Source organism: Dipodomys merriami, unplaced genomic scaffold (genome assembly GCF_024711535.1).
Source record: "Dipodomys merriami isolate MVZ:Mamm:240054 unplaced genomic scaffold, mDipMer1.0.p SCAF_7, whole genome shotgun sequence".
Classification (NCBI taxonomy): Eukaryota; Metazoa; Chordata; class Mammalia; order Rodentia; family Heteromyidae; genus Dipodomys; species Dipodomys merriami.
Window position 1 is genome coordinate 62,700,340 of NW_027206290.1, and position 21,179 is coordinate 62,721,518.

At 38.9% G+C, this 21,179-nt stretch overlaps 1 protein-coding gene across 5 annotated transcripts in view; it reads right to left on the bottom strand.

The window, feature by feature from the left end:
- Window positions 1-21,179, bottom strand: part of Plcb4 (phospholipase C beta 4) — a 355,705-nt gene that overhangs the window by 125,148 nt on the left and 209,378 nt on the right. For all 5 annotated transcript variants that reach the window (XM_070006763.1, XM_070006764.1, XM_070006768.1 and 2 more), the window contains one exon: window positions 15,581-15,679. In XM_070006763.1, coding sequence (XP_069862864.1) covers window positions 15,581-15,664 — 84 coding nt within the window. In that variant the 5' untranslated portion in view covers window positions 15,665-15,679. Of the gene's footprint in view, window positions 1-15,580; window positions 15,680-21,179 lie in introns of those variants that run through there.

Here is a 21,179-nt window from a genome sequence, read left to right on the forward strand (position 1 = left end):
AGCAGTGTTTGGGGAAGAAACTAGCCATCAAGTTGGTAGATGATGTGAAGAAAATAGACCTTCATCAATACAGCGGGAATCATTCAATCAGTCTCAGGAGGCTTGAATAGAACAAGATGGCAGCAAAATGGTAGATTAAGCTGGGATACTTTTCTTCTGCTCTTGGACATTCATGCTCCTGACTCTGATTTGGACTGACATTTACATGCTTGAGCTCCCCTGGCTCATACATAGGCCTTTGGGTTTGGGCTGAAAATGACACCGCTGAATTTCCTAGGCCTTTGACTTGTAGGTAGATGATCATGGGCCTGTGCAGCCTCTATACTCACAAGATTACATGATTCAGCCATTCACAATAAATCTCTCCCTGAACTTTTTATATAAAGGTATAAGCATAGCCTGCTGGTCTGGACTAGAGAGAACCCTAACCAGAAGAGTACCTTCTCTAAAGACACCAAAATAAGTAACAATAATGAAAACATACCTTATAACTTTTAAGAACAGAATTAGTTCATTTGAAATTGCACAAGTTTAAAGAAATGCAATTTTCTTACTCCATAAGGGATTTTAAAAATACCGACTTTAAAATATGCCATATAGGATTTCATTTGAGTACTCATCCATTCACACTTAAATGGATATTATTATCTCCATGGCTAGATCAGATGCATTAACAGAGTATGATTCTAAAGAGAATATGTGAAGACAATGAAGTCAGAATAAACTATAGGTTTCTTTGCCAACAGCCTAGAGATCTGCAATCCCTGACACATCGATCTTAATCAAAAGCATACTCTGGCCAGGTATGGTCGCTCAAGCTTGTAATACTAACTACTTGATAGACAGTGATAGGAGGATTGCAATTTAAGGCTAACCCAGGCATAAAAGTTTGAAAGACTCCATTTCACACAATGGTTGGGCACAGTGTTTCACACCTGTCATTCCCAGCAATACAGGGAACAAGTATGATCATAACCCAGGTTATCTTCGGTATAAAATGAGATCCTCCCTCAAAAATAATAAAGCATGTATGTCCTGGTCACCACTGCTCAATTCACCTGCAGCAGCAAGAACTAATAGTAGCTCTTTATACTAAAGACTGAAGAGAAACCAGAGAGAATCCAACACTGTGTCTTTAGAATTGAAATTTTAACTGAATTCTTTAGGTTAACACAGTAGAATCTGAGGGGCCCAAGTATCTTCTTTGGGAGTTCCTTATATTTTAGTGATATTGACTTGTCACTTTAACACTTTGTTCCTGTTTGTTTTGTTTCCCCAAGTTCCTTGTAAATTCAGCACCATCTCAGATTTCCTTCACTGGATTCATAATGGATTCACCTCACATCTTCTCATAAACAAGTTGTCCTTCTTGTACCCTTGAACCAGAGATCTCAAGTATTAAAGACTTTTCCATCTCCCTGACTCAGACACTATTTCATGGGTGAAGTCTTTCTGTTCTTCTAGGAAACAGAACAGTCTTCTATCTTTGGGAAGAAAGGAAGTAAAGCAAATCTGTAGAAACTTCACAGAGAGGGAGGGAACATAAAAATGAGAAGAGTAAGGAAAGAAAACAAAGGCATGAGGACTCTATTATAGAGCAAAAGCAGATGCAATAATATATTAAGCAAAGGAGAAGAAATGGAGGTTGACTGAGTTAAACACACAGTAAAACCATTAAGAGGATATAAAGAGTGAAAAGTGACCACTAGAAGCTATAATGATATCATCATTGCCATCAAAATAAATTTCTTATTCATTTCTACCTGGCATACTGTGTCCTTTATGCTAGATAATCTTGTAATTCCACCTGGAGGTCAAATATTCTGTCCTCCTTTTCTGAAATACAATTTTATTGGAACACAGCCCATTCATTCATTTACATATTCATGCTATGTGGCTGATTTTGTGTTACAATGACAAAATGAAGTATTTGTAATTACATGGCTGACAAAACCTAAAACATGTACTGTCTGGGTCGTTATAGGAAAAAGTGAGGTGAATTCTGTTGTATACTTCTGCAACTCTCCTGCTGCATAAGAATACATGAGGTAAGTGTGGTGCTTGTAAACAGTGTCACCGTCTTCTCCCCTGTCCTGCAAACAACCCTTTGCAATGTGACTTTTCATCTTCTCCCTCCCAGTAGTGGAATGTTCTTCCCCATTACTTGTGTCTGGGCCTGATTTGTAGCTTCCTGTGGCCCTTCAGAATGTGGCAGTAGTTGGCTGTACTGAACAAAGAGCCAGTCCTACCTCCTTATAAGAGGATGGGGAATTAGGTCCAGTAGAGGTAAGACCAGTTCTCAGTTGACCCAGGAAACATCTCTGTGGGTCATGTTCAGGAAGTCCAGAGTGTTCATACCTGGATTTGTGGAGCCCCAGAATGGTGGCTATCTTAATTAACCAAGCCTTGGATTGGTTTGTTAAGGAGCAAAAGCTGATCTAATTATTGACAATATTGCAGGCCCATTAAACCCTGTCTCTTCACATTCTAAACACATCCCTTGTCCTCCCTTGCTGGCCTCTCCATCAGCCTGAGCTCATGCCTCCTGGTGACTCTTCTGTGAGTCTCTATGACTTCACCCTGAGTCAGCAAAGCCTGAGGTTGACCATTGCCTCTCATAGCCACTGTCCTTGTCTATTCCAGTACTTATCATATTCCTCTTTTCTTCAAATTCTAGTTTAGTGGCCTGTGCCACTTAGCATTCTGTTATGCTTTGCACTTAGCATGCATGCAGTCACTACCCCAAGGCTCCTTTCTACCAAAAGTTGCTCTTTCTTTCTTCCTGGAGCTAACATATGAAAAGGCAGATGGAGATCAAAGGCAGCTCTGCAGACTTGGCAATTGCTCTTCTAACCTCACCCACAACTAAAGAAGCACATGCCTATTAGGGAGCCATGTGGCAGATTCCACAATTATCCCAGACTTCTACTAATTAACTAACCCCTTACTCTGAATGAAAGCACCAAATCAAAGATGGAAAAAACTAAAGGCAATTAATTACTAGAAAATGTAGAATTTGACTATTAGGAGTCTGACTATAAACTCTTTACAATTTGTAACAGCATTCACTGACCTACTGAATAAACTTTATTTTTTATTGTTTATTAATTCTGGGCAAGCATTTGGAACACAACTAAACAGCTAAGCTCTCAACCCTAGTGAGCTCATCACTCTGGGAGGCATCCATACACACTGGCGATGCCTCTGCTTTCCCACTGTAATTTCTGGCATAGGTATATTGATCCCGTTTGAGGTGAGATCAATGTTCAGACAGGTGAAGGGGACTTGCTCAAGGTCATAACTTATAAATGTCAGGGCCATGGCTCAAACCAAAGTCTTTTTGTCTTCAAGTCTACTTACCTTCTGGAACATTTCCAAAGCACACAGACCTTTTCCTTAAACATCTCATGCTTAGATGACAATGAGCTCTGAGCTCTAACAACATGTGAGCCCAGATAACATTATCAAAGGCTGCTCTACAGGAAGGAACTGACGTGAGTGATCTTGCACAAGCCTGGCTGATGCTAACGCTTGCTACTTTGGGTTATTTCAGGGTTTGGGCCAAGTGATGTAATGCCCAGGGGCCTGACCATTACTTTCTTACTGCTGGGGGAAGAAGTCAAATGGCTGTGATGACAAGAAAGGTGATGGAAGGCTGGTGGGTGTAGAATCATAATCTTTAGGCTCTTTAGATTCACTGCTTTCACATTACTGATTTTCTACCGAAGAGATGTTAATAAAATACTGTGAGAGCCGGGGAATGGAACCAAATGGTAGATAAAACACTTGCTTTGTTTGTGTGAGACACTGGGTTTAATACTAGCACCATAAAAGACAGAGAACAGGAGAGAGACAGAGACAGAGAGAGAAACAGGAGTGAGAGAGAAATAAGAGCTATGGTAATGGAAATGAGTATGGTGGTCTGTACCTGTAATCCTAGTACTTGCTGAGGCAAGGGGATATTGAGGATTTTGTTTTGTTTAGTGCCAGTCCTGGGGCTTGAACTCAGGACCTAGGCACTGTACCGCTTGAGCCACAATTCTACTCCCAAGGATACTTAGGCTGGCCTTAAAAAAAGTAAGGCCCTACTTTAAAAAAAAAAAGTCTAGAGATATATCATACATCCAAGTAAGAGACAGGATTGAAGGACTGAGCCTCTAGCTTACCTTTTTTATTAAAATGTTATCCTCACCAATCCTTTGTCCTTTGTTATTCTTAGAACCCTGAATTTTCTCTAAACACCCACAGAGAGCTAGTGTCTATAATGGCACTAATGGGAGGTGGTGAAAACATTGAGAGATGTGGCATAGCGGAAGCTCTTTAGGTCATCAGTGGTATATGTATAAAGAGGATTGGAAGGCACTGTTCCTTTCTCTCATGTTCTGCTGTCCAGTCATAAGTAATGCTATACTCTATGAGCCCTGTCATTGACACACACCACCCCCATTAGAGGTCCAAAGCAATGGATCCACCTGATTTTGGACTGGAAACTGTGAGCCACAAGAAACCTATTTATGCTGGGTTTTTTCTCCCTCCAGTACTGGGCCCATCTCTGGAGTATCTAACTAAACAAACTCCAGTGAGACTCTGGAGTTCTCATAAGGTTCTAGGTGGTGATGGTGGCCAGAGAACATAGTTTTAAGAAGGTCTCTCTTCTACACCATTGGACCCTCTGTCAACTCTACCCATCTCTCTCCTTTTCTTACATAGCCAAGGTTGGCTTTGACCTTGCAATCCTCCTGCTTCAGGCTTGAGAGGGCTGGCATAAAGTTGTACACATCACAATTAGCTCCCTACTTGTCTTCTTATCTTCCTCCTTTCATTAGATCCTCTCTGACCTTGGTACAGCTCTTCACTATACCTATTTGTGCTCAAGTTTCATAGAATGCTTTCCCTTTAGTTCCTGCCCGAATAGGATTCTTCTTGCTATTTCAGATATTATATCAAATGTTACAACATGCTTACAGCCTTTCCTTCTCACTAAACCCATACCATGACTTCCTCTCTCCAGTGTTTCATGCCTGTTTTTCTGATCATTCCTTTTATAATTTTACTGAAATAATTATACATATCTGGAAATCACTTGCTTGTTTCTATTCTGACTTACTGCCCACCTCCTTCCAGGGAACTATAAAATCCTCAAAAACTGAGAATTCATTTGTCTTGTTCACTACTTTATCTCTGCCTGTAGAACATTAGCCAATGTGAGTTAAGTGGATTTATTCTGTCTAAGCATAGTTGACAAGACTAAATGTATTTTCCAACCTATTCTAAATTTCATCTAAGAAATTACTTTTCTCATTTGTTCTACTAAGTGATGCTGCCTCTGTTAAAACAAAGCAAACTTCTGAATCACTTAAGGGTCAAATGAACTCAATATTAACTTCACTATGATATTATAACATATTCTTCTGTTGCTCAATAAGTTATATAATAATGCATACTCAATATACAATATTTGTAATACTCACATATAAATATATACATTTTAACTTCCCAATTACAATGAAAATACTTTAATAAAGCTATTTTTCTCAAATATTTCTGCATGAACAGGCTTTTAATCGAAACTGATCAATCTTCTATATCATATTCTACCTAAGTGTGATCAAGAACTTACTCACTCATCAGCCTTCAATAAATATGGCATTAGTAATGTGCAAAAAGATTTGTCCTTTATGTCAATAGTGCCCAACCTTAGCTGAATATTGGACTCATCTACTCAGATTTTTTTTAAATATTAATATCCCAGTCTCAAGCTTGAAGGAGATTTACAGATATCTCAAGAAGGAGAAAATCTCCCCAGGTGATTGTACTGTGTAGGTAGGGTAGAGGTTGAGCTTTTGAGGACTGGCCATGGTCCAACATCCCCCCTTCAGATAATGAGCTTATTTCATATCAGGGAGACATGTGAGAAGTGCAATACAAAAATCTAGTGACAAAAGTCTAACATAATGGCATGAAACATCTCTTGTTAAACAGCATAGGCCATGAGGACCCCATCTTTTAATCCCACCAGGATGCTGACAGTAGAGCAGTAGAGGACTGAAAAAGGAAAATTAGACCATTTGTTCAATCAAGACTGGAGAACCTTTGAACCTGACAAGGGGTGTGTGGGTATTTGTATCATCATTCTCAGATTATTCAAATTTATCAATACAGATAGCTGGCTCTGAGTAGCTGAGGTGAAGCATACAAGAAGAAAAGCAGACATGTCCAGTCTAGCCTATACCAAGTGGCTTCACTGGTCTCATAAGGACATAATGTGGATGTTCCCATTCCCTATTATAGTTTGCTATGTTATTCAATGCCCTTTCTGTTTAACTTATTTTTATACTAATCCTCATTTGAATTTTGTGTGTGTGTATGTGTGTGGGTATGTGTGTGTGTGTGTGTGTGAAAGAGAGAGAGAGAGGGAGGGAGAGAGGGAGAGAGAGAGAGAGAGAGAGAGAGAGAGAGAGAGAGAGAGAGAGAGAGAGAGAGAGAGAGAGAGAGAGAGAGAGAGAGAGAGAGAGAGAGAGAGAGAGAGAACATGCCAGTATTAGGCAGTATAAACTCAGGACCTCAAGCTCTTATTTAACTGGCCTTTTTGCTCAAGGTTGGCACTCTACCACTTGAGCCAGACCTCCCTTTCAGACATTTTGCTGGTTGCAGACAAGAATCTCATGGACCTTTCTCCCCAGACTGGCATTGAATCTCAATCCTCAGATCTCAGCCCCTGGAGTAGCTAGGATTACAGGTGTAATTAGCCTAGCTAATGCTTCATAAATACTACAAAAAAGGTAATAATAAATAGCTTCCTTGCTTGTAGATTTTCCCCACTGTGGGTGATACAAACAGCATGGGTGCGATCTGCAAATCCCCTATCCCACAGTTTCTTTGCTTTGTATCAGAGCTACCTTGCTTTATGTGTGGGAAACCAAATCTCAGTTTTGTAATCCTGCTCTCTCTTTCTCTCTTTCTGTCTCACCTCCTATGTCTCGCATATTCTCTTATCCAAAATCCCCCCCCCACACACACACAACCACACACACATTTCTCCACAGGTCCAACCAGTTTAACTCTCTGTGGGGTCTTTCAACCCTGCCCCTACTGCTACCCTTCCCACTACCAAGACAATGAGTCCAGTCATATCCACTTTCCAGTCACTCCTCAGACCTTCCCACTTCCCTGCCCAGAATCCATCAAAGGCTTCCTATAGCTCTTAGGATGTAATGCTAGAGCCTTGGGCTGGAAACTAATTATGATGTGCACAATGCTCATCTCTGTATGTAGCTCCTCAAGACAGCCTGTTACTGAACCAATTATCCACTAGCATACACAGTTAGAGTCCTTGGGATAAAAAGTATACATTTTTAACTCTGTTCAGTATTTCTCCTCTAACTCCATGTTGACCCTTTATTATTTTGGGTTTTGTAATTGGCTCCTTTTACACTTTAAGGGTTAGGCATAAGCTGTATTTCATGCACTATCAAGAGTACAAATTCTCTGGTTTTTCTTGCACTTTTCCCCCCTGACCCTTCTACTTTCTAACATCTATCTAAACCCTTTACTTTACACATAAAGTTAAATGTTCTTTTTTAATTTTAATTAAATTACTTGTATTAAAGAGGAGTTCACTAGGGTATTTCCTTATACGCCTATTCTTTTTTTTTTTTTTTTTTTTTTTTTTTTGGTTGTAGGGCTTGAACTCTGGGCCTGGGCGCTGTCCCTCAGCTCTTCAGCTCAAGGCTAGCGCTCTACCACTTGAGCTATAGCACCATTTCCGGTTTTCTGGTGGTTTATTGGAGATAAGAGTTTCATGGCCTTTCCTGCCCAGGCTGGCTTTGAACTGTAATCCTCAAATCTCAGCCTCCTAAATAGCTAGGATTACAGGCACCTGGCTTACACCTCTATTCTTAAAAGATTGTAGTAGGTTTCATATATGAGAGCAGCATAACAAAACCCATATCTATACATAAAATGTACTTTGAGCATATCATGCCCCATCATTTCTCCTTTTCTCCATACTCCTTTTCATAATAGTTCAGTTCACCACTGCTACTACAATCATGTGATATCATCATTCTCACCATCATCATCATCATCATCATCATCATCATCATCTTAGGTCTTGACTTTAGATATGAGTGAAAACATGACATTTGTCTTTCTGAACTTGGCTTATCTTGCTCAGCATGACTTTGCTTGCTTGATCTCTAGTTTCACCCACTTTCCTACAAATTGCATAATTTCTTTTTTCTTTGTGGCTGAATAATAAATCCATTGTGTACATGTACCATGTTTTTTCTCATCAATTGCTGAGCACTTAGGTTAATTCCATAGTTTGGTTATTTGAGTAGTGCAACTATCTTTATATATGTAGATATATGCCTGGGAATCAAATAGTAGTTCTATATTTAGTTTACTTTTTGTGGTTGTTGGTCCTGGGGCTTGAACTTAGAGCTTAAGCTCTTTCACTCAAGGCTAGGACTCTACCACTTTGAGTAATAGCTCCACTTCTGGTTATCTGGTGGTTAATTGGAGATAAGAGTCTCAGGGACTTTCCTGCCTGGGCTGACTTTGAACCCTGTTCCTCAGATCTCAGTCTCCTGAGGAGCTAGAATTACAAGCATGAGCCTGTTTTTAATTCTTTGACCTCAAAATCTTGGCCTTTCAGCACAAATTAAATTATGTAAGGCTTAGGAGGAAGGTTTTAAAAGATGGCTATAGAGTTTTATTCAATGTCATGTGGAACACTATTTAAGAGTCCACTCAAGAATGATTTGCCCATTCAGAAGAGAATTGGCTTTTGTTTGATTTGCTATCTTCAGTTATTTTTAGGGCCCAGATTCTTTGAAGTTATATCGATGAGGTACAAAAGTTCTTTCTACAGAAAAGCACATGATTTGTGTCTAGAAAGAAAATACAACCTCCTAAGCATACAGCCTCCTTTTCTATCTAACTGGCTCTTCTGTTATACCTATGGGACTGACTTCCTCAGAGCCTTAGTGGTGAGCTTTGCAATCTTGCTGTTGTCCATGCTGTACTTAAGTAAATCTTTAAAAATCACAATGCTTTTTCTTTTAAAGAGCTGGGTTTTTAGTTTCTTTGGAAACTATATTTGGAAAGGCTCTTTGCTGATGAACAGCCTGAGATGTGTAGGCCTGGGCTTTTTCAGAATTTCAATGCACAGCCCACAGTTTAAATTCAGAACTGCCTTGCAAGCAGACCACAGGTACCACCCAGCCCTACTCTAGGAGTCTGCATTTTAATACTGTGCTGGCTGTGACACCTTTTCCTGGCACCAGCTGCCATAAGGGTGAGGGAGGCCAGTGGAGGGTCAAACATGAAGGAGACATATGCAGACCCAGATGTTGCTGGTGACAAGTAAAATGTATACAACCAAGCCCATGACGCTGACCCCAGCAGACCAGACTAGAAATCAAATGGAGCCATTCATGCTGAAGTTCTACCTCACCAAACTGAATAGCAGTTGTTATCTGACCCTTCCCAGAAATCAGGTGAGAGATTTAAGAGCTAACGCTACCAAAAGGCCATTTTTGATTGGCACAATAAAGGTTGCTTACTGCCTTAATCCTTACACAGAAGAGGTAACCTGAAATAACCTGACACTAACCATTCAGATATTTACTTATTGTCCCTCTCTCTCTCTCCTTTCCTTACAAGGAAGGCAACTTTGAAATTACTGATCTGTTTTCTTACTCTTTGATTCTGCCTCTTCTATCTATGAAACTAACCTTCTGTGTTAGGCTCACTGGAACAGTTGTTCTGTTTTATGGAATGAAGTGTTGATGGACTCTTGAGTCAACACTAAAGTCCTGCCACAAGAGAGCCTAAGGCAGGACACTGAACGCTGAAGGCCTGCTAGAACTATCTGGTGAGAACTCCAGGCTAACCAGGACTATGTACATCTAGTTGTAGTTTGGGATAATTGTTCCATCATTTAATAGTAGTCTCTAACAATAAAGAAACACAGTTATGTCAGCTCCAATTAACTGAAATAAAACGAGACCCAGTTCTTTATTCCACTAACCATATACATCTATGTGGCTGCTGTCACAGGCAGTCTACAAGCAGCCTATCCTCAGTACAGTAGAAAGCTCTGCTGAAAAATCCTCACTAGAAGCAGGTGCTACCTTCTTAGGGATAAATCGCCTTTAAATTTTTATTTATTCATTTCAATTGCAGGTCATCCTACAAGCTTAGGTAGGAAGAACTCAGGAGAGGGGCTGTGAGGAGGAGATCAAATTTTTCTTCCTTAGTTAGAAAGGGAGAAGATTATGGCTTTAAAAATACTTGGAAAACACACTGGGATCAGAGAAAAGAGGAAAAGAAATTGGAAAAGGACTCTGGGCAGAGATTAAACTAGAAAAGACACAAGAACATGAATGTTGGTGGAGGAGTGATATGAAAGAAGACAGCGAGAGCCATATTTAGATACAGGGCTGGCTAATGACATCTACTCCATGAGACCTCTGATTTCTTAATCTTATCCTGTGTCTGGGAATGTGTTGTAATTCCTCTCAGCTTTTACAAAATCTTCAATATGTCTATTTCATACATCATTGGGCTAAGAGATCTGATGATGTGGTAAATTTCCTAAGGGAAACAAACAACTTAGACCAGGCATCAAGGATGGGAAAGTAGGGGTAACAAGGGACTGGAGGATAGGAGGATTCTTCCAAGAAAGTGAGAGTCCTGAGGAATGTGAGAGAAAACTAAGAAGAGCCAAATTGTCAGAGGACAGTGTCACTGCTCCTATGACATGGTTAGTTACCAAAGGCAAGGCGAGAGATGCCCACCAGCCCACCGTGATATTTGAGTTGCATATGTTTCCGAAAGCACTACAGTTTCTCTAGTCTGTAGAACAGAATTTCTTATTGTAGAGATTTAATATGAAGTATCACTTAGAGAACAAAATACAGTTTGCACAAACTTATAAGTCAAGCAGAGTTAGGAAAAGCAGATTTGGATATGGTATGGCAATAAAATTAGATCCAAAACAAAAGCTATGCCATACCCAGGCACTGAAATTTGGGTTGCTGTGAAAGAAATCCTATGAATGCAGAAGTAACAAAATTTACATTGACACAAAAAGTATGTTTTAAAAGCAGTAGCTACTAAATGTTTCCCCTTGACCTGAGTCCTCTGCCACCGCTCAAAAGGCTCCCTCTCCTCTTCTGTCCTCTCCTCTCCTCCCCTCCCTTCCTCTCCTCTCCTCTCCCTATCCCCTCTCCTCTCCCTTCCCTACCCCTAAAGGACTTGTGCCAGTACTTGAATTCAGGGTCTCAAACTTTCCCTAAGCTTTTTTTATTCATGGATTATGCTCTGTCATCAGAGCCACACCTCCAGTTCCTATGTTTTTGCTAGTTAATTGGAAAGAAGAGTTGGGGATTCATCTACACAGGCTGGCTTCAACTATGATCCTCAGATCTCAGCCTCTTAAGTATGTAGGATTACAAGTGTGAGCTACCAGTCCCTGGCTTCTTTGCTTTCTTTATATTAATATTCTGGACATAATTTAAGGTCACCAGGATAACATTAGTCATTTTGTGGTACTGAGAGCATTTATGAACCTTCACTGGATCAGCCCTTTGCTATGACACTTCTGGAATGCTTGGACTTTGTTTTCTCTAATTCCCTTCCCCCCCCCCCCCCCCGCCGCTGTCTATCTGCCATCATCTTTGTTATTTATGCACAAACTGTAGAAACAAAACTGTTCTGCTTACCTTTTTACAAGTGAATATTTTAACGGCTGTTCAGAAAAATCTCATCTTATAGAACTGGAAAGTGATATGAAAAACTGGCTGTCACCCAGCTTGAAGTATTATTTGGCTTTTTTTCTGGTTCGGTATGTTATTAGGGAGAGACATGTCTGTTTTTTAAAGTTAATTTTTTTTTTGCTTCAAATCCTAGTATAGTAGCAATCCAGAAAGATGCAAGCTTAGCTGGTTTGTATTTCATGTGTTCCAAGGTTCCTTTTCTTCTGGCTTAACCATGTTTTCAGAGGGAATTGGCAGAGGAGTAAATACTTTCAGAAGCACAAGTGGCCAGTATTTTCTAAATAGTTGTAGTGGATCATAACCAAAGAAAAACATCCCAAGAAATACAAATGATTCAAATGAAGAGAAATCTCCAATTCATCAAATCATATTTCACGTATGTACAAAGAAAGGTATTTTTTCTCATGTGTGTGCTTGCTTACATGACAGTGGAAGAGATACTCAGCCAGTGATCTAATGTCTTTTAAATGACCTCTGAATTATCTTCTTTTCCCTGTCAAAGCCAGGAATATTGTCTTTGAAAACTGTCCATCTTTTGGGTCACTCTCAGAGACTAGGGAGAGATGTCTCACATGGATCAGTGTAAAGGGCAATTGTATTGCTGGCATTCAGGACACACTACCCTCCAAAATATGGCTACTGGTCATTTAAGGAAAGAGCAGCAACAGTAAGGTCATACTCCCTTTCCCCTCGTCCCCTCAAGTAGGCCATAAAAACCCAGCTGACTTCTCCTGAAGTAGATCTGAAAACTTTCATTCTAGGGAGATCCTCTAAACAACCAGAAGAATGCAATGTCTTTATCGTTGAAGATACAGGGACCCAGAGAAAAATCTGAACAATCAGCTTTGCTTGCTAAGTCCCCCAGTGTGCTCTTAAATCATCATACCCATCCCTTTTGTCAAGGGGATGAGGATGAATGTATAAGAATACCTACCTGCCCCAGTTTCTTTGAGTTTTTACCTCTGAGGGTTCCTATGTCACCTAGAAACCTCTATCACACACATCTGTATGCTTTCTTTCTTGTTAACTTGCCTTTTTGATGGGGGCCTCACAATGGAGAGAAAGATATCTTTCTTCACTCTACTGTCATCAGGGTGGACATAGCCAAGACCAGCTAATCTGGGGGAAAGACTTGAACATGCTTCTGAGTTAGCCCTTGACCTTCTATGGTAAGCTATTCGAAGTGAATGTAGATAGTCTAATAAGTTACTGCCTATTAGCTATGAAATATGCAAAAATAAGATTGTGTTGTCTTGTTTTTCTAAATCCAGGGTTTGAACTCCAGACCTTATACTTGCTGGGCAGGCACTCTATCGCTTGAGTCATGCCTCCAGCCTTTATAGGAATAACTTTTTTAAAGTATTTTGTACAGATTTCCTTTGAATCTGTTGAACCTTAGATCCCCACATGGATCTCAAGTATTATCAAGCTCTACAATTTTGTCATACAAGGGAATCAAGGGAAGATGGACAGAAGATTGAAGAAAGGGTGGGTGAATACAGTTGTAATATTTAATGTACATGTGTGCACATAGAGCTAGGAAAATTGAGGAAATGTGTGGTGTTGAGAGAGATGGGGAAGAATGATGGAAGGGATGAGATTGATCAAGAAATGCTGTATTCATAAACTGACATGTTGAATTATATGACTACATAAAGGTAATTTAAAAAGAAAAAATGGGACATTTTATTAAAATAAAGGTTATCAAGTCTTCTCACCATTGTAATTACCAGGAAAATGGAGTGTAGCTAATTGATTTTGTGCTTGGTTTGTAAACATAGGTCCTTGGATTATAAAGTCCAGCAGAGAGAGAGAGAGAGACAGAGAGACAGAGACAGAGAGAGACAGAGAGAGAGAGAGAGAGAGAGAGAGAGAGAGAGAGAGAAGAGAGAGAGAGAGAGAGAGAGAGAGAGAGAGAGAGAGAGAAGCAACAAACCTGAATGTATAGAAAACAAAAGCTATGATTGTATATAAATTCCTTTTTGATACCAGACAACTACAACAACTACATATAAGTTTGGGAGTTATAGGCATTCAAGTAATTCCTGGGGAAAGAAATGAAAATAAAATATAGTCCTTGACTCACAAACTCAGAATATTGCAGGAGAGGCAGAAACATGAAATGAAATATGAAAGCAGTAGAATATATCCGGGCATACTTTAGTGGTAGGACAAATGGATTTTTTCTTGCGCTACTGGTCAAGGAAGATACCTCAAAAGATTTTTCATCTGGGTTCTGAAGGACATGTAAAAATTTACTAGTAAAAAGACAGAAACAAATAGAAAGATTGGAAAGTACATGTGTATTATAAGAGCTTAGAAACAAATTGTAAGTGCTTTGCTACAGCTATATAGTTTCCCACACAGAAAATGGGTGTAGAAAACCGGTGTAATTAATATTTTATTCTGAAGAACATTCTTTATCCTATAGTGGGGGATCATGGAAGCCTATTTTTGCTAGTCCTGGGGCTTGAACTCAGGGCCTGGGCATTGTCCCTGAGCTACTTTTTGCTCAAGGCTAGCCCTCTACCATTTGAGTCCAGTGCAACTTCTGTTTATGTGGTACTAAAGAATCGAACCCAGGGTTTAATACATACTAGGCAAGCAATCTACCACTTGAGCTACATTCCCAGCCCCTGGAAACTCTTTTTTTTTTAATAGAGGAGAACCAATATTTGATTTATATTCCTGAGATATTATTCTGTGACCACAACTGTGTGAAAGAAAAGGGAGGAAATAGAAATTAAGAAAACATAGAAGAAAACTGTTAAAAATTAAAAATGGCCTGTTTGGCCGTAGGTGGTAGGATACATTTTTTTTCCGTAGAGCAGAGTGCAGTAAGCTGTTTACTTTCTATTCAGACATACAAATAGATGTCATTTCCATATTTGACCACAGCTTATCTCCTAATTTGCCATTGCAATACTGTTTAGTTGAGAAGCATCTATCATATAAATTCTGGAAGCACTATGGCATATATTGGAAGAAGCAAGTCTCATGGTTCCATAGAAGCTCCTGTAGAAAGTCTGAACCCAAGGGAGGCAGACTAACTACCTACCACACCGAATTCTCTCACTTGAAGTGACATTTTAACTTTTACTATGCCTTAGAAGCAATGCCTATTTCTCAACACACACTTCCATAATATGTCACCTCAAATTCACCTATAATCGAAGAAAATATATGTCTAGGGTATACCTACTTAGCCTTTCTGAACAGTTTGGCACCCCAAAATACCTGCCTGGTAGCTGTTATGTTATCACCTTGAACAGACCATAAATGATAGAAGAAGAAACAGGTGATGCCTTAGTCAAACAGACCTGCACAAAGGAAATGAGCTAACACAAAGGACTAACACCAAGTCTAAGCACCATCACATTTATAACAAATGGAAAATTTTTTGTGGAAAGGCTGCCAAGAGAACTTCCTGAAGCAAAAACTTACTACACAAAACCCATCTGGAAAACCATAATAACAGTAGCAACAGCCTTATAAGGAGTTTGTTGGGAGAAATTAAACAAATAACACACACAAAGTACTTAGAAGGTAATTTGGCACATGATGTGCATGCAATAAATCACACTACCATTGTCATTATTATATCTGGCCACAGCCAGCGTGCAACAAATTATAACATCATTGTTATTCTACCTCATAGCTTCACATCTCTTAGCTGTTCCAACTCAGAAAGCTCAAAGATAAGGTTATTTGTGTCAAAGAATATTTACTCAACGCTGTGATTAAAATTACATAATTAGACCATTTTGAGAGGAAGGATAATCACACTACTTTACCTCTTCATATCTGTCAAAAACTGCTCCTTCTTGCAAAAAGGAAGGGACTTCCTTCTGCCAGTTGAATTCATAAGGCTTGGCCATGGTGATATTCAAGACCTAAAAATGACCCAAAAAATCTCATTAACATATGAGATTAAAGCAATGTGACTATCAAAGATCAACCCCTTTTTATGTGTTCCTGTTATATTTCTCCTTTTTCTTTATGTCTTCCATTCATCAAACCCCAATTTTCCTTCTCTTTGTATCTAAATTTGAGGATCATCATTCATACCTTTTAGTCCAGGAACAGAATTGGAAGGAGAAATGGACTTCAGGTCTCCACAATAAATAGAGAGAATTCTACTATTAGCATATAGTCATATTCAAAAACAGTGTGCTAAGGAGTATAGCTCAGTGATAGAGTATAAGCATAGCATGTGCAAGGCCCTGGATTTGATCCATCAAGATACACAAATAAGTAAATGAGAAAAAAAATACAGTGTTCTCTGGTTTTCTGTGCTGCAGGGAAAAACGTCAGTGCATCTCTCTTCTGCAGACTATCATGTAGTATTCAATAATCTTCTTTTGCCAACGATCCTTTAGATTATTTTCTCGTTGGTTGCATTTTAAAAGGAATGGCTGGGATTGGGAAAGATGGGGGAGAATGATGGAAGTGGTGTCTTTGCTCAGGATGTATTGTAGTAGCTGTGTGCTGGCAGCTCTGGCCTATAATACCAGTTACTCAGGAGGCTGAGATCTGAGGATGGCAGCTTGAAGCCATCTTAGACAGGAAAATCCATGAAACGCTTACCTCCAATTAACCAGCAAAAAACTGAAAGCAGATTTGTAGCTCATATAGTATAGCACCATCCTTGAATGAAAAAGCTAAGGAAGGCACTCAAGCCCTGAGTTTAAGCCTCAGTACAGATACCAAAAAACAAACCAAAAAAGGTTCATTGTACTTACAAACTGATTTGTTGAATTGAAACACCATTTAAACTACTCAATGATAATTTTAAAAAATGAAAATACAAAGGAATAGAAACACGAAGTATCTTGTATTTTAAAAAAATCCTGCAATAAAATTAAAAAAGAAAGTTTCTATCCATTTACCACCTTTTATTGTCTTAATTCTGATTTCCCCAGGATCAACATAAATATTCAAGACATGCTTCCTAGAATTCACTACTATATAATACTAATGTTTATATCCCTTTGGATAGTACTAGTACTAGTTTCATCAAAATAGACAATATGTGAAGGGATCTAGGGTATGGAGAGGTTGGTGAAAGGGTGTTGTATTTGGAAGATAATGGATTTTCACCTTAACCTCTAACCACAGATCGGTCCAAAAGGTAGGAAACCACTTCATTTCTTTCTTTCAGACCTCTGGGGCACAGAATGAGGTAAGAGGCATTTTGGAAAAAAAATTATATTAAAGAATTTCAAATTTCTTGATTTTAAGCAATGTTAGAAGATGTTCCCTGTGCCATCTCTGAAGTATTTCCTAGAGCTTGACATTAGGGGCAGGGACCAGATAATTTTACATAAATGGTACAAGATGACAAGGTTAGAAACTCCTGACAGTCAGCTGGTTTTCAAATAGGCACAAACGAAGGTATATCACACAATCCCACCTGACTGCAGAGAAAGATGCTGAGGCTAAATGTTATTTCCTACATGGAGTGGAGAAATAGCCCATCAATCACTACCTCCTTTTCCTCATCATTTCAGATCCACTTTCACATCTTAAAACATGTTCCCTACTGGGTACAGGTACATGTACATGTACAAGGTACTTCAACATGTGACTGTCTTCTCAGCCTCACACAGAGTCCAAAGCTTCCCCCACAGGAGAGCTGAAAGCAATAGAGAATTATACCATTCCAGGTTGATAACCCAGAACCTTTTCCAGTGTAAACACCTTCAGTGTTTACTGGAAGGAGGCTGGGAGGTTTTTAAATAGTCTCATTGTTTCTAGATTCTTAGGCCGCTGAACAGATTAGCTAAGGTATTGGCTGCAGAAGAAAAACTCTGGACTGCCAAGAGCTTAGTAGGGAAGGAACAAAAGAGGAGGGGACTCCGACGTAGCCTTGTTCAACCAAAAATAAATGACGTAAGACTCCATCTAAAGAAGATGATGAGATACTAAGTTAGTGAGAGAACAAGGGAGCCAAAGGGAACTGTTTCGGAACCAAACATCAAATAGAACAAAACATGATCTATGAAGACAGCTTCTGATCTTTCAGCTGGTGTGAACAGAGGAAGAGTGCCCACTGGGTTTTCTGTTCTTATTCTGTCCCATATCTTTAATATTGCTATTTTGCTAGGCCTGTAGGTGATTAAAAAGAACATCCCTTGCTAAACAGACAAGATGGTTATCAAGACTTATCTATCATCCGTATCAGATGTTCTGCATTGACTGTAGAGTCAACACTGCCTCCAACGTAGTCCTAGGACTACATTGAGTCAAAATTTCGGCCAAAAAGTTTTGGTTGCTGAACACATGGTTTGCTTTCTGGTACACAGAGGATAGAGGGCTGTATGTAAAATCAAATACATCAAGGATGGATATGTAAGCTGTTCCACAGATGCTCACATACTAATTTGTATAAATGAAAGAAAAATGTTGTGGATGCAATTAAGTTCAAGATTTTGAGACTGGGAAGGTTGGCTTAGTGGTAGAGTGCTTGCCTAGTATGCATGAAGCCCTGGGTTTGATTCCTTAGTACTATATAAACAGAAAAAGCTGGAAGCTGAGAGACCGTATCTAGACCCAGGCCCTGAGTTCAAGCCCCAGGAATGGCAAAAAAAAAAAAAAAAGATTTTGAGATAGGGAGATTAATCTGGATCATTCATATGGACTTTAAATACAATCACCTGTGCTTTTAGAAAAGTAAGACAGGGAGGGTTTGCATAGGGGCAGAATAATGTGATCATGGGGACAGAATGGAGTGATGTGAGTACAAATCCAGGAGTATTGGTGGCCAGCAGAATGTGGAAGAGGCCAGGAGCAGATTCTTCTCAAGAGCCCTGAGAAAACATGGCCTTCATGGCACACTAGATTTCAAGTTTGATTCAAACTCTTGACCTGGAGGACTGAAAATAATTTCTGCTGGTTTTTTTCTTTGTAGTGATTTTTCATAGTAGCCCTAGGAAATATATACTCTGGGCCTATTGATGCTGGCTATTTTCCCTAAAAGATCTAGACATTTGCAAAATCAAGCTGAAATGCAGTAAAGATAGTTATAATTCGAAGGGATTTAACTATTGAACATAGGCTTGTTCAATGGAAGCAAAGATAGAAATGAAAGTGCAGAAAAAGAAGAAACGTAGAAATGAATTCAGATAACTTCATCCTTCTTTTTTGAAGCCTCATTGAACAGTAAAAATGATAGTCCTGCAATACTTTTTTTTCCTGGGTTCAAAATTTATTTAAACAACTTTGTATCACAGCTATAAATATATATATATGAATTTTATACAAACTCTGCAACATCCCACATGCCAACCAAGGTATTCTCCATTTTCTATTTTGTGAACTAAGGAAAGTACTTGCTTAACAACCTATGGCTTCTAACCAAATAAAATGAACCATGCTGAAATTTTATAAGTTTTATGTTTTACCTTTAACCTTATTAAAAATACAATCCAAAAAGAATTGGTCTCTTCTCCAAACCAAATAACTCATGACTTTAAATGCTACCATTTTTGAGAACAACCAAGGTTATTTTTCCTGACAGAAAGTGGGATTAAATATCCGCTGGCCAAAAGCAAAACAGTTGAATCCCTCAAACACATTTCCCTCTTTTGTTCTTCAATCTATAACTAAGATTTCCCTGTATTTCTAAACACAGATCAAGAACCGAACCTATCATCATGACATCTAGTACTATTAAATGAATGGCTTTCCTTCAAGTAAGAATCTAATTTGACATTGATACATTGTATCATTAATGATAATTTTCCCTATTAGCTAAAAATATCTCCACTTTCAACAAGCCATTAAAGAACTTTTATAAAAGCATGTAAGGAGAACAGACCTATGAAAAAGATAATAGGTAATGCCATTGACTGCTAAAAGTAAGAGAATAAAAGTAAGAGAATTGGTGAAATTTTTTCCAGTGCATTTCTACAGCCTTGAAAGGCCCATATTCTTTGTCTTAGTAATTCTACCAGCAGTAATTAACCCAAAGAAAATGCATGCAAATGTTTGCAAGCAAGACTGTCTACATTTCCCTGGCAGTCTTATGGAAATCCATTCATAAAAAGCAAGTTGGCAGGTTAATGCAAATATGGAAATCAGTGGTACGGGGTAAGAGTGGGTTTTCTTTAGAATATCTATGAAGCTGTGTAAGATCTTTAGCAAAGCTTACTTCATACAAAGTATTTGCAGACAATAAAGTATAAGCTGTATGCTGAGGCTTCATCATAATTGAAAGTGTGAAAAGAATTGTCATATATTGATTTATCAATGCTTTATTTACTTTGAGTATTCAAGAAAGGAAGAAAGAAAGAAAGAAAGAAAGAAAGAAAGAAAGAAAGAAAGAAAGAAAGAAAGAAAGAAAGAAAGAAAGAAAGAAAGAAAGGAAGGAAGGAAGGAAGGAAGGAAGGAAGGAAGGAAGGAAGGAAGGAAGGAAGGAAGGAAGAAAATACATGCGAATCTAGGTACATAGATAATGTTGTGCTGTTTACGGCAGAAAAATATGAGCATTATATAAACACAACTAAGCAATTGGTTAAGTTTACTACCCATTTAAATACTCCTGTGCTTATGAACAATAATGTTGTAAAGGAATATTTATTTGTTTAATAATAGAAAATTCAGAAGATATTAAGATATTTGAAGTTTTTGTTAAGCAAATACAAATATACTCAATATGCTGTTAAGAAAATAAAAATGATTTGGGCTCTGGTGGCTCATGCCTGTAATCCTAGCTACTCGGGAGACCGAGACTGGGGAGATGGAGATTGTACAGGAAAATCCATGAGACTCTTATCTCCAGTTTGGCACTAAAAAAGCCAGAAGTGGTGCTATAGCTCATGTGGTAGAGTGCTAGCCTTGAGCAAAACAAGCTCAAGGACAGAACTTTGGCCCTGAGTTCAAGCTCCTGGACAGCCACACACACAAAAAACACCAAGTATGACATAAATTATTATGTGTTATTATTATGGTTTAGAACTTCAACCACCCAAAAGTTCATCATGTATTGAAAGCTTACCACTACCCCCACCCCCACCCCCAGCCCCAGTGCAGCAGTGTTCAGAAGTGGAACTTTGGGGAGGTAATGAAATCTTGAGAGCTCTGACCTCATAGATGGAGTTGAATGGTTAGATTCCTAGCTTTGATGAGGTTAGGGAGGAGCTTTATTGTACAAATGGATTCTCTGCTTTGTGGATGTTGTGAGATGAACCGCTCTGCCCTATTACAGACCCATACCCATGGGGCCATGAGACCACAGCCTCAAACATGTACTATGGGCCAAAAAGTCCTCTCAAAAAGTCCTTCAAAATTGTTTCCCCCCTCAGCTATTTCCTCAGTGATGGAGAGCTGATGAGTATAATTACTTATGCATGCATATACATATATGTACAACCCAGTTTACAAACGCAAACA